Source organism: Phyllostomus discolor, chromosome 8 (genome assembly GCF_004126475.2).
Source record: "Phyllostomus discolor isolate MPI-MPIP mPhyDis1 chromosome 8, mPhyDis1.pri.v3, whole genome shotgun sequence".
In the NCBI taxonomy this organism is placed as follows: domain Eukaryota; kingdom Metazoa; phylum Chordata; class Mammalia; order Chiroptera; family Phyllostomidae; genus Phyllostomus; species Phyllostomus discolor.
In genome coordinates this window covers 72,740,773-72,766,922 of record NC_040910.2, presented here as the reverse complement: position 1 = coordinate 72,766,922, position 26,150 = coordinate 72,740,773, and the positions used below count along the sequence as shown (strand labels likewise).

The following is a 26,150-nucleotide window of genomic DNA, read 5'->3' as shown; positions in this document are numbered from 1 at the left end:
ACCAGTGAAACCTGCATTACAGACCACATACCCCTGTGACTGAGGTTTGATGCCCTGTGGGTCCTCAGGAGACAGTGTAGAGCACACCTCAGAGTTCTGTCTCCTGGGGGACAAGGAACTGTCATCTGTCACTGGTTGAGTGCCTCTCCTGGAGCATTCACTCCCCTGGGGTTCTTGCCTGCCACACTCATGCTTAATACAGACACCTCAGACAGGAAAGCACCAGTGCTTTATAGAAGAATATCCCTGGCATGTGCTTGAATGGAAGGTGCAGAGGGGTACTGTCAGGACCAATAATATCTGCTAGACCATCCATTAGCCCCTTCACTCCACCATGACCAATTACAACTTAAGGATGAAAAAACTAATGCTCAGTAGATTAACAGTTCAGGTCATGGAATTCATGAGAGTGGAGAGTTGGGTCTGTTTCATTCACTCTTTATCCCCAGCTTCTACATCAGGACTGGCACTGTAAGACCTTGATTAATCTTTGCACAATGAAGGAACATCACACAGTAGCAATGACTTGGTCAAGTCAAGACCTGGGCTGGGATCTCCTCCAAAACACCCCATGTCTCCCCCACTGACCTGGTAAGAATGTAACATTACCAGCAGTTAGCATGGGCTGTAGCATGTGGGTGCAAAAAGCAGTTGTTGAATGATTAAATGGTGAAACAAATGAACAAATGTATTCCATGCCTTTATGTTCCATCTTTCCTTTCCTTACTTAGGAATCACAGAAAAATACTCTAAAGAAAGTGGAGAGATGCCCTGCCACACACAGTCATGGAAAAATGAGGATATCCAACAAAAATTCACACAGCTGCTACTTCTACACAGATCTCAACCCAGAGGCTATGATTTTCCACTCTGGATGAGGAAACATGAGGGTACAGATGACCAAAAACATTTGATTGAGGTTGGAGACCTATTTGGCCCAGGCCCAGGTACCCAAGGAAAGACCCTCACAGTCATACTGCATGGGGTCGCTGGAATTGGGAAGTCAACCCTGGCCAGGCAGGTGAGGAGAGCCTGGGAGGAAGGCAGGCTGTACAGGGACCGCTTCCAGCATGTCTTCTACTTCAACTGCAGAGAGCTGGTCCAGTCCAGGACAATGAGTCTTGCTGAGCTCATCTCAAAAGACTGGGCTGACCCTGCAGCTCCCATTGGACAGATCCTGTCTCAGCCAGAGCAGCTGCTCTTCATTCTTGATAACTTGGATGAACCAAAATGGGACTTTAAGGAGCAGAGTTCTGAGCTCAGTCTGCACTGGAGCCAGCAGCAGCAGGTGCACACACTGCTGGGCAGTTTGCTGAAGAAAACCTTACTTCCTGGGGCTTCCCTGCTCATCACAGCTCGGATCACAGCTCTGGGGAAGTTCATTCCCTCTTTAAAGCAGCCACACTGGGTGGAGGTCCTGGGATTCTCTGAGTCAGCCAGGAGGGACTATTTCTACACATACTTCACAGATGAAAGCCAAGCAGTTAGAGCCTTCAGCTCAGTCACATCAAATCCAGCACTCTTGTCCATGTGTGTCCTGCCCTTGGTGTCCTGGCTGGTCTGCACTTGCCTGAAGCAGCAGATGGATCAGGGGCAAGAACTCTCACTGCCTTGTCAGACGACCACTGCCCTCTGTCTGCACTACTTTTTTCACATTCTCCAAGTTCAGTCCCTCGGGACTAGGCTGTGGGACTTCTGCTCTCTGGCTGCTAAGGGCACCAGGCAAGGAAAGACCCTGTTCAGCCCAGAGGACCTCAGAGAAAATGGGTTAGATGAGGACATCACTCTCTTAAAGATGGGTGTTCTTCAGAAGCACCCCAGCTCTCTGAGCTACAGCTTCATGCACCTGTGTTTCCAGGAGTTCTTTACAGCAATGTCCTGTGCTTTGGGGGATGAGGAGTTAATAAACATCAGAAGCATGAGACACTTGACAGAAGAATATGAGATGGAGGACGTGTTTGGGGAACCAATCACATGTTTTTTATTTGGCCTTTTGAGTGAGCAGGGGATGAGAGAGATGGAGAGCATCTTCAAATGCCAGCTGTCTCAGGAGAGGCATCACAAGCTGCTGCAGTTGGCCGAGAAGGAGGTCAACCTCACACAGCAGAACCTAGAGCCATATTGTTGGCACTTGCTCCACTCTTTTTATGAGTTTCAGAATGCAAGTTTTCTGACAGCAATATCTGATTTCTGTGGAATGAGGATAAGTGTCCAAACAGACATGGAGCTCCTGGTGTTCACTTTCTGCATTAAACACAACCAGCCTGTGAAGAGGCTTCAACTGAATGAGGGTGGACCTCACAGACAAGCACAAAGACCATCAGGTGTAATTGTGTGAGTGCTCCCTGACCCCTCCCTCCAGCTATTCTGTTGTCCCCACTGTCCTGGGCCCTGGAGGAACTCTCACTAAGCCTGGCCTCTTATTGCTAAAGGACCTAGGTCACCAGGGACTTGTAAGGGCCAACTTGGACTCCCATTCGCTGTCCACCTAGGGTTCTGTGCATAGTGTCTAACCCTGTGACCTTCCCTACATGCCTCTGGGCACCCTGCTGTGGCCCTGCCTTGTACTGCTGCTTCTCCTCCTGTCTCTGTCATCATGGCCCCCTTCACTCCTGGTGCACATCCACCCAGTCCACCTACCTCTGTTTCTCCCTCACGACATGCTTCCTGCCCGGCACTGCTCACTCAGCTGCTTCAGGAACCCCTTTGACAGCTGTTGACTATGAGCTTGACCCTGAGATCTCTCCCATCACCTCAGAATGTGTGTGTGTGTGTCTGAAAAGGAGTCTCTATTTTCCCTGCAAAATGAATTTTCTTGTGTGTGTCAATGATGCACAATTATCTCAGGAATCTCCATCTGAATATGACCTATTAGCTCTCTCTAACAACCCTCCAACCCCAGCAACACTGTTAACTTCCATATCTAGGTTCTGCAACTCAGTGGAATACTGATCCTTTAGTTCTTTGCGGTGCCCATCTCTCCTGTAGATAATTCACTCCATAAATGAGTATTATGCACTGATTTTATGCCAGACCCTAAATATCAAAGATTAATAAAGCACATAGCTATCTAAAGGAACTTAAATAGGGATAGAAAACAGACATCCATCCATCCAGAGAGAGAAAAGAGTAAAAAGCCTATGAGAAGAGAGGCACAGAAGAGGCAGTTGGTAACTGAAAGGAGGGAGGAATCATGTGAGTGCACCACAAGAGAACAGAGATTCCAAGGAGGAAATGTAGGCCTTGTGTGTTTTATTTTCAGATTTACATATTTTTTCTAATATAAAACTCATGTATATTGTAGAAAAATGAGGACATATAAATAAACAACAAAGTAAAAATTAATTATCAACCAGAATTCCATCACTCAGAGGTGATCATCAATCAAAAAGGATATATAGGGACTTCAGGTCAAGATGAAAGTGTAGGTGAACATGGCTCACCTCCTCACACAACCACATCAAAATTACAACTAAAATATAGAACAGCGATCATTAGGAATCACCAAAAATTGAGTTGAATGGAAAAACAACAACTACGGAAATAAGAAACCACATCCATCCAGACTGGTAGGAAGGGTGGAGATGAGACATGGAATGGGCTGGTCCCTCAACCATGTGTGACAGATAAAAATTTGAGAGGGACATTAGGAGCAAGGTTCCCAGTCTCACACTAGACCCCCAGCACAAGGTGCCAGTGCCAAGAAAGTAAGTTCCTCTAACTTCTGGCTGCAAAAATGAGCAGGGATTGAGTCAGTGGAAGAAACTGCTGGAGTCCAAAGCATTTTGTCTTAAAGGGCCCACACACAGACTTACTCAGACTCACCCCTAAAGAGCTCCAGCACCAGGAAGGCAGTTCAAAAAGCACCAATGGCATACGGGGAGGAACTGAGATATCTGGCAGCAAGGTGAGAGCTGGGGGACAGCTTTCTCCCAAACAGTGAGCCAGGCAGAGGCCATCGTTCCTTTTCTGAACCCACCCCCCCCCCAACCCACCAATGAAGCCACAGGGCTGGCAGGTGGGTGCCATACCTGAGATTCCATTAACCTGCCTAACACTGTTTGCCAGTCCTGGAGATCCTCTGAGGCTCCACTCCAACTACCAGACCCACCCAGCTGTTAACAGTGGCTTTTCTATATGAATAGCTGGTGTTAGCTAACACTTCACAACTTCTTAAATTCTTTAAAACAAGCAACAGCTGGCCTCAGTGAGCTCCTACTCCCCATATCTCTTGCTAAGTGGCTCCAGGCTCAGCACTAGCAGCAGCCAGCCTAGGTTCACAACTTGGTTTCACCAGAGAATTGCCAAGTCCAGCAAAAGTAGCAACCATCTGTACATTGTTTTGTAGCTCATGCAGGGTAGCTCCAAGCAGAACGCAGGTGGGGGCAGACCTTGGCCAACACCACTCAGGAAAACCCAAAACCTGCACACTCAGTGGAAAACTACAGACCATGCTGGAGCACCACAACCATGCTGGAGCACTACCACCCTGCCCCTGCAAAGCTGATCTCCATGGAGGGTGGATGTTGGTGGTTCAGTGGTCACAGCAAGTCCTTGCTGCTAAATGGCCTGGAAAACTCCTTCCCATTGACCTGCCAACCCAATCAGACTTCATCTACAAAGGAGGATGTACTTAGCCACACAAAGGGAGAACCTCATATACACAACTTGGATGATACGGGTGCCTGTGCCACTGGACCCTACAGGACCCCTACTACATTAGGCCACACCACCAAGACAGGAAGTCATAGCAGCTTTACCTAATACATAGAAACAAACACAGAAAGGCTGCCAAAACAAGGAGACAAAGAAACATAGCCCAAATGAAAAAAAAAAAAGATCAAAACTCCAGAAAAATACTAGACAAATGTAGATAGGCAATCTATCAAATGCAGAGTTCAAAACAAAGGTTATGCCCTGGCTGGTGTGGCCCAGTGGATTGAATGTCAGCCTGCAAACTGAAGTGTTGCCTGTTCAGGTCCCAGTCAGGGCATGTGCCTGGGTGGTAGGTCAGGTCCCCAGTTTGGAGCATGGGAGAGGCAGCCACACATTGAAGTTTCTCTCCCTCTCTTTCTCCCTCCCTTTCTCTCTCTCTAAAAAAATAAAAATAAAAAATAATTTTAAAAAACACAAAGGTTATAAGGATGCTCAAGGAACTTAGTGAGGACCTCGACATCATAAATCAGATTCAGTCAGAACCAAAGATACACTAATTATAATAAAGAACAAGTTACATGGAAACAACAGTAGAGTGGATGAAGCCAAGAATCACATCAATGATTTGAAACATGAAGAAGCAAAAACAAAACAAAACAAAAACAGAACAACAAGAAGAAAAAATAATTTTTAAAAAAAGAGGATAATGAAAGGAGCCTCTAGGACAACTTCAAGCATTTCAACATTCTCATCACAGGGGTGCCAGAAGGAGAAGAGAAAGAACTAGAAATTGGAAATCTACTGGAAAAAAATAATGAAAGAAAACTTCCTTAATTTGGTGAAGGAAATAGACATGCAAGTCTAGGAAGCACAGAGTCCCAAAGGAGATGGATGCAAACAGGCCCACTCCAAGACACATCATAATTAACATGCTAAAGGTTAAAGATAAAGAGAGAATCTCAAAAGCAGCAAGAGAAAAGAAGTTGGTTACATACAAGAGAGTTCCCATAAGATTATTAGCTTATTTCTCAAAAGAAACTTTGCAGGCTAGAAGTGATTGGCAAGAATGATTTAAAGTCATGAAAAGCAGGGAACTATAGACAAGATTGCTCTACCCAGCAAAGCTATCATTTAGAATCAAAGGGCAGACAAAGAGCCTCCCAGATGAGAAGAAACTACAGGAGTTCATCATCACCAAACCATTATTATATGAAATGTTATACAGGTTTATTTAAGACAAAGAAGACAATCAAAATTATAAACAACAAAATGAAAATAACATATCTAGTGACAACTGAATCAAAAAAAAAAACAAATGAGGCAAACAAGAACATCAAAGACAATCATGAATACAGACAGCAGTTTGATGATTGCCAGAAGGAGAGGGTATGGGGGAATAAGTCAATAGGTGAGGGGATTAAGAAGTATAAATGGGTAGCTACTCAATATCCATGGGGATGTAAAGTGCAGTGTAGGAAATGGAGTAGCCAAGAACTTATACACGTGACCTGTGGACATGAACAAAGGTGTGGAGATTGCCCGAGAAAGTGGGGAGTGTTCGCTCAAAGGAGCTGAAAGGGGAAAAGTTGGAACTGTAATAAGACACTCAATAAGATGTAATCTTTAAAAATGGAGATATATATCCTCTAGTCTCATTTTATGCACATTTCTAATGCAAAACTGAGTCATACTGTATATTATACTTTACAGTCAGCTTTATTTCATTTTTATATCAAGACTCTCTTCTCATGTTATGAAGTAGCCTGATACAACACCATTCAAATGACCATATGGTATTCCATAGGGAAAGTGCCACACCTATCTGGCCATTATCTCTCCTCATGTACTTAGGTTATTTCTAATTGTTATGGTTACAAAACAACTTATGTTAAGGGGAACTGGTCTTTAAAGGACCTGGATACAGGTGTTGCATTGGTGGTAGCCTTCAGAAGTACCCTGGGCAGACACAGAGGCAGAGGCCAGGTGAGTAACAGGAGAAGTCAAGGACATCAAGACAAATAGAGTTTTCAATGGACAATGGCACCTGGATTCTGGAGCAACTTCTATGGGAAACTGCAGGCTGCCGCTGCTGTGAGCAGGGAGTTTTTAAAGACACAGAGCCAGGCAAGGCAGAGAGAATAGCAAGGAAGACACTCTAAACAAGCAAGAAGTTTCTGAAGAAATATCAAAGATTGGCCCAAGGCTGTGGGAGGGAGAGTAGGACCAATACAAGATAGTAAGGATGAGCAGCTCATGTATTTGGTTTGTAATTAAGCACTGTGCATTTTGGTAATAGAGTGTTATTCTTTAATTTCGGTCCTTCTGATTAAAGATTAAAGTTGACAAATGTTCAGCAAAACAGAAAGTTTTAAAAAATATTCTTCAACTTTCCCAAAACCAAGTGAATGTCCAAAAAACAATCAACTTTCAAATGAAAATTTGGTTTGTACCTTTGCAGCATGTATATGTCTTAGAGCTATTAACACTGAAACCTCACTAAGATATTTGAAATTCTCTATAGCACTTCACCACCTCACAAAACCCTCTGCACTAGGTCTTCTTATCCCCTGCTGGCAGCGAGGAGACTGAGGCACAGACAAGTGGAATTCACATGCTGACAGCTGGCTCCAGAGCCTCTGCTCCTCACTTCTGCACAGCTCTGCAGACCTGCGGGGAGGATGAATGGAGCTGAAGAAATATTATAATAGGTCAAGAAGCTGGTGAGCTATCAAGGTAGAGATACCTGGGAAGAATATAAAGATGCTACTCTGGAACTTAAAAGAGTATTTGCATCATTGAGCCTGTAGATGAAATCATTTAAATAATGTGTGGAAATCTAGAATTTAAGTTGGTGGAAATTATACAAGGCAGTCTACCCTAACATTCTCATAGGAAGCCAATCATCAAATTTTCTCTCCTGAGATAATCTCGTTTGCCATCTCTCTACAGCAGACCCTCTCTGGGTCTTGCTATCCTTGTAAGAGGATAGGGTCCCTTGCAAGCAAATCAGGACAGCCACTTAAGTAGTCATAATCAATATTCCCATCATACAGTCAGCTTTAAACCACCTCTTCCAGACTCTGTTCCCTCCTCCCACCAACTCCTTTCCTTTCTGGGAACTGGGACTTCACAACATCTGTGCCACAGGAGGAAAGGCAGGTCTGCATTGAAGAGAGGATGACTGCATCTTCAAGTTCTGTTGCCAGACCCTGTGCAGAGCACTGCAGATCAAAGAGATGAACAATATCTGCCCCTGACCACAAGAATGTCCCAGACTGAGGCAGAAACACGCCCACCGAGTGAACACTGCAGTACAGAGAGGCAGGGGCTGTACAATAAGAAGCCTCATGGAAGTGGGGCACTTAGCCCAGGGTGGTGGGAGCAGAGGGGTAGTTGGGGTGGCTGACCAGCTGGGGGGGTCACTCTGCCCACTGCAGGCTGGTGCTCAAAGGATCCATACCCCACTGTGTTGTGCAGGGCTTTGCACATGACCACCCTCTCAGCACACACAGGTTTCATCTTCTCTGGTCCTCTCTCCTTTAGGTCCAACTTGAGCCCATTTACAGATGCCTGGTGGCAGATTTTCTTCTCCATTTTCTATGTTGATGGGAGCCTGCAGGACCTGGACCTGAGTGGAAACTTCCTGAGCTGTTCTGCAGTGCACAGTCTCTGTGAAGCCCTGAAATCTCATAACTGCCACCTGAAGACCCTGAGGTGAGTCTGGCCCTGTTCTGTTCTGAAACAGGGATAGACGGGAGATTCAAGATAGAAGTTGGGCTCAGAATGGGGGTGTGGTCTTTGTATTCAACAAACATTCACTGAGCCCCTGTCTGGCCATGCACTGTGCCAGGGGCCATGGCTACTACAGTGAGCAAACACAGACAGGATTCCAGCTTCACAGAGCTTGCAGGTGATTGCCATTAACTGACACAAACACATGTAATTACAGGGCCAGATAAGGGCCTCCCATGAAAACAACCTTAAGAAAGTGAATATGGAAGAACATCTGAAGAATACAAGGATTTACCTAAGTAAGGCAGGAGGGAAGAAAAATCAAAGGCCCTGTGGCAGAAAGGAGGATGGTCTTCATGGAATTGAAAGCCAGCCAGTGAGGCTGGAGGATTGAGAGTGAAGGAGCAACAGGGGCTACAGGGATCATGCAGCCAGGCCCTCTATGCAAGGCTCTGATGAAATCTGGGGGTGTTTTTCTAATATAATGTGATTATAACCAAAAGGTTCATCAGATCAGTACATATTTAAAGTAGAAACAGACTGCAGTATGAAAAAATGGAATGGAGGAGAGCAAAAGTAGAGGTTGGGAAACCAGTTCATGGAAGTTTCAATAGTTCTTGTAAAGATGGTGAGAGCTTGCAGGAAGGGACATTGTAAGAGTTTCTGCAAGAAGTGATGGTGTCTTAGATGACAGTGTTGGCCATGGAAATGCAAAGAAGTGAATCGATTCAAGAGTTTTTTTTTTTAAAGGTAAAAATCAACCAGACTTAGCAATGGATTAGATTTACAGACCAAGGTAGATGGAGGCATAAAAGGAGATCTTAGGTTCAGGCCAGAGGAATGCAGGGGATGGTGGCACCTTCATTGAGATGGGAAATAGTGGAAAAGGAGTGGGGGTAAGGGGGGATGGCATGGGTGGGATTTAGTGCATGTTATTTCAAGTTCCTTTGAGGTATCCAAAAGGAATAGTCAAACTTGTATCAAATAAAGCTCTATGCAAAAATAAGATGACCCATGAAGCAAATCTCAACAAATTTAAAAGAATTTAAGTCATACAAATTACATTCTCTGAACATAATAAAATGAAATTGGAAAGCAAAACAGAAGGAAATTCACAAGTATACAGAAATGAAACAACATATTCCTAAAGAAATAATGGGTCAATGAAGAAAGCACAAGGAATATTTAAAAATGTTTTGAGATGAATGAAAAGAATAACACAATATACTAAAATTTACTTTATATAGCAAAATCATTGCTTAGAGAGACATGAAGAGATATCAATGCCAAGACTATAAAAAGAAAGGATATGACCACACACGCATTAGAATGGCCAAAATCTAGAACAAGACAACACCAAATGCTGACAAGTTAGTGCAGCAACAAGAACCCTCATACATTGCTGGTGAGAATGCAAAACAACAAGGCCTTTTTGCAGATTCCTTCAGAAGTAAACACACCCTTACCATGTGATCCAACAATCATGCTCCTAAGTATTTATCCCAATGAGTTGAAAACCCATGTTGACACAAAAACCTGCACACCAATGTTTATAGCAGCTTTATTTATAATTGCCAAGACTAGAGAACAACCAATATGTCCTTCAGTTAGCAGACAAATGAACTATAGTGCACTCATACAATGGAATGTTATTCACTGCAGAGAAAAAATAATCCATAAAGCTATAAAAAATATGGGGGAAACTTAAATACATATTACTAGGTGGAAAAAAAAGACAATCTTTGAGGAAGAACAAAGCAGGAGGGATCACAATACCTGATATCAAACTGTATTACAAAGCCACTGTAATCAAAACAGGCTGGTACTGGCATAAAAACAGACAGATAGACCAATGGAACAGAACAGAGAGCCAAGAAGTAAACCCAAGTTTCTATGGCCAATTAATATTTGAGAAGGGAGAAGAAGCATAAAATGGAGTAAAAATAGCCTCTTCAACAAATGGTGTTGGGGGATCTGGACAGCTACATGCAAAAAAAAAATAAAACTCGATCACCAACTTACACCATACATAAAAATTAATTTGAGGTGGGTAAAAAATTTAAATATAAGTCATGACACCATAAAAGTCCTAGATGAAAACATCAGCAGGAATATCTCAGACATTCCATGCAGCAACATCTTCACTGCTATGTCCCCTAAAGCAAAGGACATAAAGGAGAGAATAAACAAATGGGACCACATCAAATTAAAAAGCTTCTGCATGGCTAAAGAAAACAGTATTAAAATGAAAAGAGAACCAACTATATGAGAAAACATATTTGCCAATGATACCTCAGACAAGGGTTTGATCTCCAAAATATATAAAGAACTCACATGATTCCACTCCAGGAAGACCAAAAAACCCAATTTAAAAAATGGGCAAAAGACTTGAACAGACACTTCTCCAAGGAGGGTTTACAGAGGGCCCAGAGGCATATGAAAAGATGCTCAGCATCACTAGCCATCAGAGAGATGCAAATTAAAACCATACTGAGATACCACCTCACACAGGTTAGAATGGCCATCATAAACAAATCAACAAAAAAGTGTTGGAGAGGATGTGGAGAAAAGGAAACCCTAGTGCACTGTTGGTGGGAATGCAGACTTATGCAGCCACTGTGGAAAACAGTATGGAATTTCCTCAGAAAACTAAAAATGGATCTGCCTTTTGACCCAGCAATTCCACTGCTGGGATTATACCCTAAGAACCCTGAATTACCAATCCAAAAGAACCTATGCACCCCAATGTTCAGAGCAGCACAATTTACAATAACCAAGTGCTGAAAGCAACCTAAGTGCCCATCAGCAAATGAGTGGATCAAAAAACTATGGTACATTTACACAATGGAATTCTATGCAGCAGAAAGAAAGAAGGAGTTCCTACCCTTTGTGACAGCATGGATGCAACTGGAAAGCATTATGCTAAGTGAAATAAGGCAGGCAGTAAAGGACAAATACCATATGATCTCACCTTTAACTGGAATATAATCAACAAAGGAAAAAAGCAAACAAAATATAACCAGAGACACTGAAATTAAGAACAATCTAACAATAGCCAGAGGGGAGTGGTGAGGGGACTGTGAAGAAAGGGTTTTCAGGAACTACTATAAAAGACACACAGCCAAAACCAAGGCGGGGGGGTGGAAGCAAGGAAACAAGGTGGGTTTGTCTGGGCTAGTGAATGGTGAGAAGTAAATGCAGACAACTGTAATGGAACAACAATAAAGTAATTTATGAAAAGGAAAAAAACACAACTTAGCAAACTGACACAAGAGGAAATAAAATATCTGAATAGTCCTAAAAAAAAAAAAGACAATCTGAAAAGCTACATAATGTATGATCCCAACAATATGAAATTCTTTAAGAGGCAAAAATGTGAAGACAGTAAAAAGATTAGTGACTGCCAGGGTTGAGGGGAGGTAGGGATGAAGAGACACAGCATAGTGACTAGTCTGTATAACACTATAATAGTGGGTATATATCAATTTATATTTGTCTAAATCCATAGAATATAGCTCTGGCCAGTGTGGCTCAATTGGTTGGAGCATTGTCCTGTAACTGAAAGGCTGCAAGGTCAATTCCTGATCAGGACACATAACTTGGTTGTGGGTTCCATTTCCAGTCCAGATGCATGCAATCCCTAGTCCAGGGGCAGAGTGGAGGCAACCAATCAATGCTCTCTCTCCCATTGATGTATCTCTGTCTCTCTTCCTCTCTCACGTCATCTCTCTAAAAAGCAATGAAAAATGTCCATGGGTGAGGATTAAAAAAAAAGATAGAATATAAAACATTAAAAGTGAACCTTAATGTAAACTATGAACTTTGGGTGATTATGATGTGTCGATGTAGGTTTACTGATTGCAACAAATGATCTACTTTGATGCCCCATGATGATATTGGGGAAGGCTGTGTACGTGGGGACAGAGATATGTACTTTCTGCCCAAATTTTACTGAAAAAAAAAAAACAGTTCTTTTTTAAAAATGTAGTTAAGAAAGGGACAGAGGGAAAGAATATGAGAAGAAAAAGCTCAAATCAGAAACTAACATTTCATTTTAAGAATCAAAAAGAAATAACAATAAAAGGAGAAAATACAACAAAAAGCAAGCAGAACAAAGAAAATAATATAAACTAGAGTGGGAATAAATAAAACATAGAATACAAAAACAATACAAAAATAATGACAACAAATGTTAGTTCTCTGAAAAGGTCAGCAAAATTGAAACTCTTAGCTAAACTGAGTAGGATAGAAACAAACCTGATTCAAATTACTAATACCAGGAATGGAAGAGAGGTCATCACAATTGATTTCACTGAAAAATTTAAAGGGACTTCAAGGGAAAATTATGAATATTTTAAGCCAACAAATTAGATAACCTAAATGAAACGGACCACTTACTAGAAAAACACAAAGTATTGAAACTGGCTAAAGAAGATTTAGAAAATTTAAATAAAAATTTTTTTTATTTTAATCATTGTTCAAGTACAGTTAAATTTAAATAAAATTTTAACAAGTAATGAGATTGAGTTAATCAAAGAAAGAGAAAGAAAAAGAAAGGAAGGAAAGGAGAGAGGGTGGGAGGGAGGGAGGAAGGAAGATAGAAAGTCTTCCTACAAAGAAAACCCCAGGCCCAGATGGTTTAATTGATTAATTCTACCAAACATTTAAAGAAAAATTAACACCAATATTCTCAAACTTTGCAAAAGAAAGCAATAAATAGAAGAGGGAATACTTGCCAATATATTTCATGATGGCAACATTACCCTGATATCAAAATCAGACAAAGAATAACCAAAATCATCCCAGGGTATTAAAAAAAGTAAGATCAATATCCCTTATGAATATAGATATGAAAATCCTCAATAAAATATCAAAAATAATATTAAAAGGATGGTAAACCATGACCAAGTGGAACTTATCTCAGGAATGCAAAGTCAGTTTAAACCAGGAAAGTCAATCCATATAATACATCATGTTAACAGAATAATGGACAAAAACTATATGATCATCTCAATTGACATAAAAACATAGTTGAAAAATCCAACACCTTTTTACATTAACAACACTCAACAGATGAGGGAAATATGGGAACTTTCTTAGACTGAAAATGACCAGCTATGAAAAACCCACAACTCACATTACATTTAATGCTGAAAGAAAGAATGCTTTTGCCCTAAGAACAGGAACAAGACCAAACTCTCCACTCTTTCCAAGTCTACTCAACATTATACTGGAGGTTCTATCCAGAGACAGTAGACAAGAGAATGAAATGAAAGTCTTCCATATTATAAAGGAAAAGGTAAAATGATCTCTGTTTGCACCTTACATGACCGTGTTTTAAAAATCCTAAAGGATCCACAAAAAATAGATATTAGAACTAATAAAATAATTATCAAGCTTTCAGGATAAAAGTTCACCATAAAAAAATAAATTGTACTTATACATATAAGCAATAAACATCCTAAAAATATAATTAAGAAAACAACACCACATACAATAGCATCAAGAAGTATCAAATACTTGGGAATAAATTTAACAAAGGAAGAGCAAGACTCATATACTGAAAACTACAAAACATAGTTGAATTAAATTGAAACTAAATAAATGGTAAAACATACCATGTTCATGGATTGAAAGACTTAGTACTAGCTGTTAAGACAGTTATGATTGCCAAACTGATCTAAGAAATTAAACTCAATCCATGTCAAAACACAGCTAGCTACCTTTTCTGCATAAATGGTCAGGCTGACCCTAAAATTCACATGCAAAGAAAAGTTTGCATGTCAAACCTTGGGGGACATACCCATCCCAATGTGGCATGGACAAGAGAAGTCAGCATTGATGGCTGAGGAGGAGCACAAAGGGAGGTGAGAAAACGCCAAGGCAGTGTGGTGCCATGGAACTTGGGGGAACTTTCAAGGAACATGTGCTCCCCAGGGGCCGTTGCTGCTGGGAGGTCAAGGACAATAAGGACTGCAAGTTGTCCATTAGATTTGTGATAGGGAAGTCATGGATGTCCACAACAGGAACAGTTTTGTGAGGTGATGAAGTCAGCACCCAAACAGGAATGGATTAAAGATGAAGATGGAAGTGGAAATAAGACAACAAATACAAACACCTTTATCAAACTTTGGTAGTGAAGAAGGAAGAAGAAGTGAAACAGAAGGGAATGTGGGATTTACTAGAGGGGTGTGTGTGTGTGTGTGTGTGTGTGTGTGTGTGTGCATATGTGTGTGTGCACTGAAGAAGGAACAGGCCTAAGTTTAAATACATGTTGATAAGGATGATGAAAGACACAGGGAGAAGGACTAATTGATGGTCTTTTTCCTCAGAGGGAGGCAATGGTAGAAAGACTGGCCTTGGAGGAGTTGGGAACATCTCACTCTATAACAGAAGAGTAGATGAAGACCTGGCAGAGAGAAGGTGTCCCACAGACACATAGGCTTGACTGTGGGAAGCTGATGAATTTCCATCTAATGGCTCTACATTTGCCTGTGAAGTACAAATTCAATTCTATACTAAGAGTGTGAGGGTTGGGGTATTGGAGGTTTGGGGAAGGTAAAATATGGAAATGGCAATTGTCGAGTAAATGATTTCTTTTTTTAAGATTTACTTATCTATTTTTAGAGAGAGCAGACAGGAAGGATAACAGAGGGAGAGAATGACCGATGTGTGTGAGAGATACATCGGTGGGTTGCCTCTCACATGCCCCTAACTGGGAACCCAGCCAGCAACCCAGGCATGTGCCCTAACTGGGAATCGAACTGGCAACTTTTCAGTTCACAGGCTGGCACTCAGTCTACTGAGCTACATCAGCCAGGGTGAATGAGAGATCTCTGCCTGCCAGGCATTGTAGGGGCCCAGGTGAGAGTCACAACTGTGATTCCCTTGTTACTCAGGTGAAAGCGAGAGTGGAGAAGTGGGAGGAGGGCAGAGGTCGGGGTTAGCTAGAGGGATATGATGCGAGGTCAGAGGGTAAGTTCAATCATATAGCCCATGACATCACGGAATCTAAGCTAGATTCCATGAGAAATGAAGAAAAGAATTTGGGAAAAGTTTAGAAGAAGGGAGAGTGTAAAGTGATTTCTCACTGAAGAAGAGATAGATGGAAGAAGTTGAGCAAGCAGAAGATGGTGGCAAATCTAGGCTTTAGCTTTTCTGATCCACCATCTACAGTGAAAACACCACCAAGATGCAGATTCTCATATAAACCTTTATGGGGAAGACCATGGCTCTTGAGGTTGAACCCTCAGGCACAATAGAAAATGTAAAGGCCAAGATCTAGGATAAGAACAGAATTTCTCTTGATCAGAAACACTGATCTTTGCTGGCAAGCAACTGGAAGATGGACGTACTTTCACTACAGCATTCAAAAGGAGTCCACTCTTCAGCTTCTATTGAGACTTCGTAGTGGTGCTAACAAAGAAAAAAAGAAGTCTTACACCAGTCCTGGGAAGAATAAGCATAAGAGGAAGAAGGCTAAGCTGGCAGTTCTGAAATACCACAATGTGGATGATAATGGAGAAATTAGTCATGTAGGTCAGCAGAGCCCTTCAGATGAATGTGGTGATGGAGTGTTCATAGCCAGTTACTTGGAAAGACATTATTGTCTTGGAAACCTGCCCTATGTTCAAATAGTAACTGTCAGAGGCAAAATTGACACCATGTCTGTGTGATGTCCAACCAGGAGAAGAGTAACCAGGTCCCAATTTCAGTGTCCTCCAGCTCATTCAAAGCCCTTCCCACAATCGCATCCCATGTCCCATCCAGCTAGAACCTGCCAAGTCTCCATCTTCAGCTCAGGACCCCAACCTAACACTCTGCTCCAGGATTTCTCAGAAACTCCTCCAAATCAGTGTATTCTAAACTAGACTTGCCTCCATTTGAAAGAAAACCTGTTTATCTTCTAAGAACCAGCTAGATAATCCTAGGGTCCAGTACAAAATGAGCATGCAATGCCCTTGTTCAAATATCAGAAACAATGTGCCATTAAAAGTACTAATGTACAAAGCTTTATTCCTTCCACCCTAGACTCTTGCTATATCATGAAGTGTTTTTTAATATATTTTATTGATTATGCTAATACAGTTGTCCCTTTTTGTTTTCCCCTTTATTTCCCTTTGCCCTGCACACCCTCCTACCAGCATCCCACCCACTTAGCTCATGTTCACAGGTCATAAATATAAGTTCTTTGGCTTCTCCATTTTCTACACTACTCTGTGCCTCCCCCTGTCTATTTTGTACCTATCATTTATATTTCTCATTCCCTGTACCTTTTCCTGCATTCATCCCTTCCACTCCCCACTGATAACCTTCCATGTGATCCCCATTTCTATGATCCTATTCCTGTTCTAGTTGTTTGCTTAGTTTTTGTTTTTGTTTTTTTAGCTTCAGTTGTTGAATGCTATGCATGTGTTGTCATTTTACTATTCATAGTTTTTATCTTCTTTTTTTAAACAAATTCCTTTAATGTTTCATATACTAAGGGCTGGGTGATGATGAACTCCTTTAACTTGACCTTATCTGGGAAGCACTTTATCTGCCCTTCCATTCTAAATGATAACTTCGCTGGATAGAGTAATCTTCAATGTAGGCCCTTGCCTTTCATGACTTTGAATACTTCTCCAGCCCCTTCTTGCCTGTAAGATTTCTTTTGAGAAATCAGCTGATAGTCTTATGGGAAATCCTTTGTAGGTAACTGTCTCCTTCTTGCTTGCTTATCTTTAATATTGGGTAATGTAATTATGATGCACCTTGGTGTGTGCTTCCTTGGGTCCAACTCCTTTGGGACTCTCTGAGCTTCCTGGACTTCCTGGAAGTCTATTTCCTTTGCCAGCTTGGGGAAGTTTTCCTTCATTATTTTTTCAAATAACTTTTCCATTTCTTGCTCTTTGTCTTCTCCTTATGGCACACCTATGATTCAGATGTTGAAACATTTAAAGTTGTCCTGGAGGTTCCTAAGCCTCTCCTCAATTTTTTTTTATTTTTGTTTCTTCATTCTGTTCTGGTTGAATGTTTATTTCTTCCTTCTGCTCCAAATCATTGATTTGAGTCTGAGTTTCCTTCCCTTCACTGTTGGTTCCCTGTATATTTTTCTTTATTTCACTTTTCATAGCCTTCACTCTTTTCTCTATTTTGCGATCATACTCAACCATTTCCGTGAGCATCCTAATTACCAGTGATTTGAACTGTGCATCTGATAGGTTGGCTATCTCTTCATTACTTAGTTCTATTTCTGGAGCTTTGATCTGTTCTTTCATTTGGGCCATATTTTTTTGTCTCAGCATGCCTGCTACCTTATAAGGGGCGGAGCCCCTTATAAATATTTGACATGGCAGAGCAACCCATGTCCTGCTCTGTGGCACTATATGTGGGGGAAGGGTCAGAGAGGGAGCAATGCTGCTTACTTGGCTCTCTGCCAGCTTTCAGTCACTTCCCCTGCTTCCCACAAACAAATTGGGCCCATCTGGTGCTGATTCCCAGGTGGGTGGGATTGTGTACTTCTAGGACCCTGTGGGTCTCTCCAGTGAACTCTCCTATGAGGCTGGGAGCTCCTTTCATCACCTCATCACCCACATATTTTTACAGCCAGAGGTTTAGAGGCTTTATTTCTCTGCACAGGAATCCTGGGTTACATGGTCTGTCTTGCTGCCCAGTTGTTCCTCCCGGTTTATCCACACACAAATGTGGGACCTCCTGGCCTGCCAGCTGCCACTTTGTCACACATCCTTTCTGCCCAGGCTGCCCATCTCCACCCCTCCTACCAGTCTGAATGAATGTTTCTTCTTTAACTCCTTGGTTGTCAGACTTCCATACAGTTTGATTTTCTGGTAGTTCTGGTTGTTGTTGTTGTTTTCTTTCTTTCTTTCTTAAATTTGTTGTTGTCCTTCTTTTGGTTGTGGGATGAGGCAAAGTGTATCTACCTATATCTCCATCTTGGCCATGAACTATTTTTTAATTGCTACTTAAAGTTGCTATTCCTTCGTCATGCTGCAGGTGCATGCAGATGCTCTCAGGTGCCTGAGGGCCCTACCCACAAGTCATTGTGAGCACAGCTTAACACATGCCAGGCTTCTCCTCCTGCATGGCACCAGACCCATGCACCATGCCCTAGACATCTCCTCCTCCCATGGTCCCATCACCCCAAACCACAGTACAGAGAAGACTGTCAGAGACACCATTCAAACTTAAAGCACATGGGACTCATTACCTCCCAGGGTATTTCCATGATGCACTGAATATATGAATCACAGTGGGCAAAAGACTTGCCCCCCAAAATCACTAAATCATGCTATGCTGTTGTCACCAAGCCTCACTCCAAAGCCAGCCCTGATCCTCACTCTGCCTGATGGGAAGGCTATCCGGGGCCCCACAATATCAAGGGACAGGGAAGTGGGTGGCCAAGAACTCTTCCTGCAGAAGGGGGAAGTGGCAGGAGATGGGGACACATGTGACCCAAAGCTCCATTGTCCCACCAAAATTCACTTACAAAACACAAATTAGCAGATAAAATTATTAAGGAACTCAAGATGGCAAACACAGAGCAACAAACCCCAACAACTGCACAGGCTATACATCCGTGAGGCTGATGCTGCCTCCTCTCACACTGATTCTCGAGGTACGTGGCTGCAGTACCAGCTCCGTATCCACTCTAGAAGCCTCCTGCCCCACATCTACAGGGGCACCAAGTGCTGTTGGGTGAGCACTGAGCAATGAGCAATGAGCAGTGCCTGTGGCACTGCTCTGACCTCAGTGCTCATCCTCTCCCACCTGGACCACCTGCTTCCTTCTTGACCCCATCCAACCATCCTCCACTCACCATCAGGGATCATTCCCAAGCAATGCAAGGACTACCCCTCCTCAAGAACTTTCACTGGCCCATCACTGCCACCTGAACAAGGTCCACACATCTAATAAGCACATTCCAGACCTACCATCATCTTGATATTTTCTCTCTCTACCCTTAAACTTCATCTCCCCTCAGGAAGCCTTTCTGACAAATCACTAAACACATGCTATAAGTTCACATCCACCCTGTCAGCCAGGAGACTCCCCTCCCTCCACCTCATCTAGGTGAACTCCTTCCCACCATTCAAGGCACCTTTCATATGTCTGCTCCTCCTTCCCTGGTCAAAATTAACCCCATACTCCCTTCCTTCAAATGCATTCCACCTGCCCTACTTAGTACACCTACTAAGTCGTACTATGTGTAGGACTGCTAAAGGCACTGGGGTACAACTAAAATGAAACTCCTTTCTCATAGAACATACATTTATGAGGAAAAACCAAAAAGCAAATAAGTAAGTAAAATATATTGCATGTGATTTGAGCTATAGAGGAAAGTAAAGCAGAAAGGAATGGGGGCTGAGGCTGCAGCTGCAATTTTAAACAAGAAGGGTCAAGAGGCAAGATTTCTCCAGGGGAACTTTTAACCAAATTCCTGAACCAGATGAGAGAACACACCCTGAGGTATCAGGTGAGAACATTGTCGCTGTCAGAGGAAACAGCAGGTGCAAAGACCCTGAGATGAGACTGTGCCTGGAATGTTTAAGGAACTGCAAGGAACTCAGTGAGGATGCAGATAAAGAAGGATACAAGATGAGCACAGAGATGACATGAAACCAAATCTCCAGTGTCCCACAGTCAAAGACCAAGCAAGATCTTGAGTCTAACTCCAAAGACATGGAAACATGACAGGCTTTTGATCAAAACGGACCTGAGAACTGACTTAGTGTTTTTTTGCGTCTATGTCATTGCCCGGTACATGTGATTTCTATGGGTTTGGGGATCTTGCTTAACTCTGCCTGACCCAGAGAGGTGCCAGCGAGTGCTAGTGGAATCAACAGGTGAATAAACTCAAGGCTTTTGGTGCATGTTTCCCACAGGTTGGCTAACTGCGGCCTCACAGCAGAGAGCTGCCAGGACCTGGCCTGTGGGCTGAGTGCCAACAGAAGCCTGACTGAGCTGGACCTGAGCTTCAACAAGATTCTGAACACCGGGGCCCAGCACATTTTTCAGAGGCTGAGAGTGCCCACTGCCAAACTGCAGCACCTGCTGTAATTACTCCTCATTGACGCTTCTTGGAAGGATGGGACACAGAGAAAGTGAGAGCTAGGCAGGATGGAGTGATGGGCTGGAGAGCAGGTAGATGCCCTTGTGCTGAAAGCATCCTGTGTCAGCTAAGAGGGCAAATGGCAGCCTAAGTTAACAATTAGACCCACTGTGTAACTGGAATATTGGGTAATTGTACCACGTTGATATGGTAAGTAGAGAGGTTGGTGAGTGTCACAGAGGAGTGAGAAAAAGTGACTAGCTGCATCCTTAGTGGTTCCTTAGCTGCAGGAGAAAGTTAAAGTCTCCCAAGTTACTGCAGCCAGACATATCTTTGTCTTCCTTTGATGTCACCAAGGACCCCTAAAGGGATACAGTACAGAAAGGGAAACCAGACCCCAGTTACCCTGAGAAGATGGCCTTGCAAACAGTGATGATGGACCCGTGCAAATCTCTCCCACAGGCTGGTCAGATGTGGCCTCACATCTGGCTGCTGCCAGGACCTGGCCTCCATGCTCAGTGACAGCCGCAGCCTGACAGAGCTCGACCTTCAGCTGAATGACCTGGGTGACCTGGGAATGAAGCAGCTCTGTAAAAAGCTTGGGCAGCCCACCTGCCACCTCAGGCTGCTGAGGTAAGGCCCTGTAGGTCCCTGCAGGGCAGAGGGCAGGTACGAGAACATGGAGGAATAAAAAGGGGTGTGAGCCCTGAATTGAACAGGAGAGGTAAAGGGACAAAAAAATGGATTGTCAGCCTGCCTTCCCTAGAGTTCTGCCACTTACTAGGGCCAAGAGATGTGAGCAGGTCTACACCTGAGACCAGTTTCTTCATCTGTATAATGGAACGTCATATCTATCTATACAGTGATGAAATACAATGCATGTAAAAGCAGGACAGTCCTGGGAGCAGACTTGAGAGGATCAAATGATAACCAGCAGTGAGGCCACATGTCCTAGGGGACTCCCAAGTTCACTTGACACCAGGGTAGTCCTCCCTTCCTTCCTCACTGCCTCTGTTATCATCATTCATTCATTCCATACCTCCCATGTGCCAAGCCATGCAAAAGACACATGACTACCCACCTCAAGAAATTTTACTGGCTCCTCATTGCCACCAGAACAAGATCCAAATATCTAATAAGCACATTCAACACTTACCACCAACTTGATATTTTCTATCTTTACCCACAAACTGTATCAACCCTCAGATGGCCCTTCTCTCAAGTTCATTAAACATTATGTGCTATAGGCTCACACCCACTCTGCCAGCCAGATGACTCCCGTCCTTCCACCTCACCTAGGTGAACTCCTACCTACCTTTCAAGGCACCCCTCATATGTCTGCTCCTCCTTCCCTGCCTGGTCAAAATTCACCCTCCATACCTCTGCCTTCAGCTTCACCCATCATGCCCCTCTTCACTCTATTTCATTCACTCATTAAACACATACTTATAAGTTCCTACTATGTGTGAGACACGGCACTAGGTGCTAGGGTTCAATGGAAATGTAAACTCCTTCCTCATGGAACATCCATTCATGAGAACAAACAAAGAGCAAATAAATATGTAAAATATATTTCATGTGATTTGAGCTATAGAGGAAAGTAAAGCAGAAAGGAATGGGGGCTGAGGCTGCAGCTGCAATTTTAAACAAGAAGGGTCAAGAGGCAAGATTTTCCCAGGGGAACTTTTGACCAAATTCCTGAACCAGATGAGAGAACACACCCTGAGGTATCAGGTGAGAACATTGTCCCTGTCAGAAGAAACAGCAGGTGCAAAGACCCTGAGATGAGACTGTGCCTGGAGTGTTTAAGGAACTGCAAGGAGCTCAGTGAGGATGCAGATAAAGAAGGATACAAGATGAGCACAGAGATGACATGAAACCAAATCTCCAGTGTCCCATAGTCAAACACCAGGACCTTGAGTCTAACTCCAAAGACATTGAAACATGGAAGGCTTTGATCAAAACAAACCTAAAAACTGACCTACTGTTCTTCATTTCAATGTCATCCCCCAGTACCCCAGTACCTGTGCATTTCTGGGGTTTGTGGGTCTCACATACCTCTGCCTGACCCAGAGAGGTGCCCGTGGGTGCTACTGGGTATGTGTACTATACAATCAGCAGGTGAGTAAACTCAAGGCTATCTGTGCATGTCTCCCACAGGCTGGCTGACTGTGGCCTCACAGCAAAGGGCTGCCAGGACCTGGCCTGTGGGCTCAGCACCAACATGAACCTGACTGAACTGGACCTGAGCTTCAACGAGCTGCTGGACATCGGAGCCCAGCACCTCTTCAGGAAGCTGAGAGTGTCCACCTGCAAGCTGCAGCGATTGCTGTAATTGCTCCTCATTGACACTACTTGGAAGGATGGGGAAGACAGAAAATGAGAGCTAGGCTGGATGGGGTGATGGGATGGTGGGTAGGTAGATGCCTTCATGTTGAAATGCGCCAAAGCATCCCATGTCAGCTAAGTGGGAGCCTGGCTGGCTGATGCAGTTAACAGTTAGACCTAGTGTGAAAGTGGAATGTTGGGTAAATTAACTATATACCAAGTTCATATAGAGACTAGCAAGGTAGTGAGACTCATACAGGAATGAGAAACAGTGACTAGCTCATGCAGGAGAGAGTTAAAATCACCCAGGTTACTGCAGCCAGGCATGTCTTTGTCTTCCTTTGATATCACCAAGGACCCCCACAGGGACACAGGTACTAGAAATGGAAACTAGACCCCAGTTACCCCGAGGAGGGGGGGCCTTGCGAACAATGATGATGGGCCTGTGCAAATCTCTCCCACAGGCTGATCAGATGTGGCCTCACATCTGGCTGCTGCCAGGACCTGGCCTCCATGCTCAGTGACAGCCCCAGCCTGACAGAGTTGGACCTGAGGAAGAACAACCTGGGTGACCACGGCATGAGGCTGCTCTGTAAAGGGCTTGGGCAGCCCACCTGCCAACTCAGGCTCCTGCGGTAAGGCCCTGTGGGTTCCTGCAGGGCAGAGGGTGAGAAGGAGAGCAAAGAATGGAAAGGAGAGGAGGGCCCTGAAATGGACAGCAGAATAATGAATTGCAAGCCTGCCTTCCCTACCAGCTCCCCTATTTACTTAGGCCCAGGGATGTGGGCAGGTGTCCATTGAGACTCGGTTTTCTCATCTGTCTATTGGAACTATCATATCCACCTCATAGACTGTGATGAAATAAAATGCATGTAACACAGGACAGTCCTGGGAGCAGACTTGAGGGGATCAGATCGTAACTACTAGTGAGGCCACATGTTCTTGGGGACTCCCAGGTTCACTTCCTCACTCCAGGGCAGTTCTGCCTTCCTTCCTTCATTGCCTCACTCATCAGCATTCATCATCATTCATTCATTCCATACCTCTTGTGCCAAGCAATGCAAATAATACATGACTACCCCCAGCTCAGGAATGTTTACAGGCTCCACATTGCCACCAGAACAAGATCCAAATATCTAATAAGCACTTTCAAGGTGTACCACTCTCTAGTTATTTTCTATCTTTACCCTCAAACTTCTCTCCTCTGGTAGCCTTTCTCTTAACGTCACTAAACATGTTCTGTAAGCTCACATCCACTCTCCAGACAGATGACTCCCGTCCTTCCACCTCATCTAGATGTGCTCTTACCCACCTTTCAAGACACCTCATATGTCTGTTCCTTCTTCCCTGCCTGGTCAAAATTCACCCTCTGTACCTCTGCCTTCAGCTTCACCCATCATGCCCCTCTTCACTCTATTTCATTCACTCATTAAACACATACTTATAAGTTCCTACTATGTGTGAGACACGGCACTAGGTGCTAGGGTTCAATGGAAATGTAAACTCCTTCCTCATGGAACATCCATTCATGAGAACAAACAAAGAGCAAATAAATATGTAAAATATATTTCATGTGATTTGAGCTATAGAGGAAAGTAAAGCAGAAAGGAATGGGGGCTGAGGCTGCAGCTGCAATTTTAAACAAGAAGGGTCAAGAGGCAAGATTTCCCCAGGGGAACTTTTGACCAAATTCCTGAACCAGATGAGAGAACACACCCTGAGGTATCAGGTGAGAACATTGTCCCTGTCAGAAGAAACAGCAGGTGCAAAGACCCTGAGATGAGACTGTGCCTGGAGTGTTTAAGGAACTGCAAGGAGCTCAGTGAGGATGCAGATAAAGAAGGATACAAGATGAGCACAGAGATGACATGAAACCAAATCTCCAGTGTCCCATAGTCAAACACCAGGACCTTGAGTCTAACTCCAAAGACATTGAAACATGGAAGGCTTTGATCAAAACAAACCTAAAAACTGACCTACTGTTCTTCATTTCAATGTCATCCCCCAGTACCTGTGCATTTCTGGGGTTTGTGGGTCTCACATACCTCTGCCTGATCCAGAGTGGTGCCAGTGGGTGCTAGTCGGTGTTTGTACTGTAAAATCATTAGGTGAGTAAAGTTAAAGCTAACTGTGCATGTCTCCCACAGGTTGGCTGACCACCACCTCACTGCAGAAGTGTACCTGGACATGGCCTGTGGGTTGAGTACCAACAGGAACCTGACTGAGCTGGACCTGAGCTTCAACGAGCTGCTGGACATCGGAGCCCAGCACCTTTTCCAGAAGCTAAGAGTGTCCACCTGCAAGCTGCAGCGACTGCTGTAATTGTTCTTCATTCACACTCTTAGAAGGTTGGGGCATAAACTGAGAGCTAGGCAGGATGGGATGATGGGGTGAGGAGCAAGTAGATACCCTGAAGTTGAAACTCACCAAGCATCCCATGTTAGCTAAGTGGGCATTTGGCTAGCTGCTGAATTAACAGTTAAACTCAGTGTGCAAGTGGAACATTGGGCAAATTAAATGCACCGAGTTGATATGGAGAGTAGTGAGGTTGGTGAGTGTCACCCAGGAGTCAGAAACAGTCACTAGCTGCATCCTTAGTGGCTCATTAGCTGCAGGAGAAAGTTAAAGTCTCCCAAGTTACTGCAGCCAGACACGTCTTTGTCTTCCTTTGATGTCACCAAGGACCCCCACAGGGACACAGTACAGAAAAGGAAACCAGACCCCAGTTACCCCGAGGAGGGACCTTGTGAACAATGATGATGAGCCTGTGCAAATCTCTCCCACAGGCTGATCAGATGTGGCCTCACATCTGGCTGCTGCCAGGACCTGGCCTCCATGCTCAGTGACAGCCCCAGCCTGACAGAGTTGGACCTGAGGAAGAACAACCTGGGTGACCATGGCATGAAGCAGCTCTGTAAAGGGCTTGGGCAGCCCACCTGCCAACTCAGGCTCCTGCGGTAAGGCCCTGTGGGTCCCTGCAGGGCAGAGGGTGGGAAGGAGAGCAAAGAATGGAAAGGAGAGGAGGGCCCTGAAATGGACAGCAGAATAATGAATTGCCAGCCTGCCTTCCCTACCAGCTCCCCTTTTTACTTAGGCCCAGGGATGTGGGCAGCTGTCCATTGAGACTCGGTTTTCTCATCTGTCTATTGGAACTGTCATATCCACCTCATAGACTGTGATGAAATAAAATGCATGTAACACAGGACAGCCCTGGGAGCAGACTTGAAGGGATCAGATCGTAACTACTAGTGAGGCCACATGTTCTTGGGGACTCCCAGGTTCACTTCCTCACTCCAGGGCAGTTCTGCCTTCCTTCCTTCATCGCCTCATTCATCATCATTCATCATCATTCATTCATTCACTGCATGACCACCACTTGCCA

General features: G+C 43.8%; 1 protein-coding gene across 1 annotated transcript in view; it reads left to right on the top strand.

Moving 5' to 3' along the window:
• LOC114515347 (NACHT, LRR and PYD domains-containing protein 1-like) overlaps positions 1-26,150 on the top strand; it is a 233,377-nt gene that overhangs the window by 120,765 nt on the left and 86,462 nt on the right. Inside the window, exons 3-8 of the mRNA XM_036033203.1 lie at positions 20,274-20,444; positions 20,903-21,073; positions 22,601-22,771; positions 23,233-23,403; positions 24,916-25,086; positions 25,555-25,725. Of these exons, the coding sequence (XP_035889096.1) occupies positions 20,274-20,444; positions 20,903-21,073; positions 22,601-22,771; positions 23,233-23,403; positions 24,916-25,086; positions 25,555-25,725 (1,026 nt within the window). The remainder of the gene's footprint in view (positions 1-20,273; positions 20,445-20,902; positions 21,074-22,600; positions 22,772-23,232; positions 23,404-24,915; positions 25,087-25,554; positions 25,726-26,150) is intronic.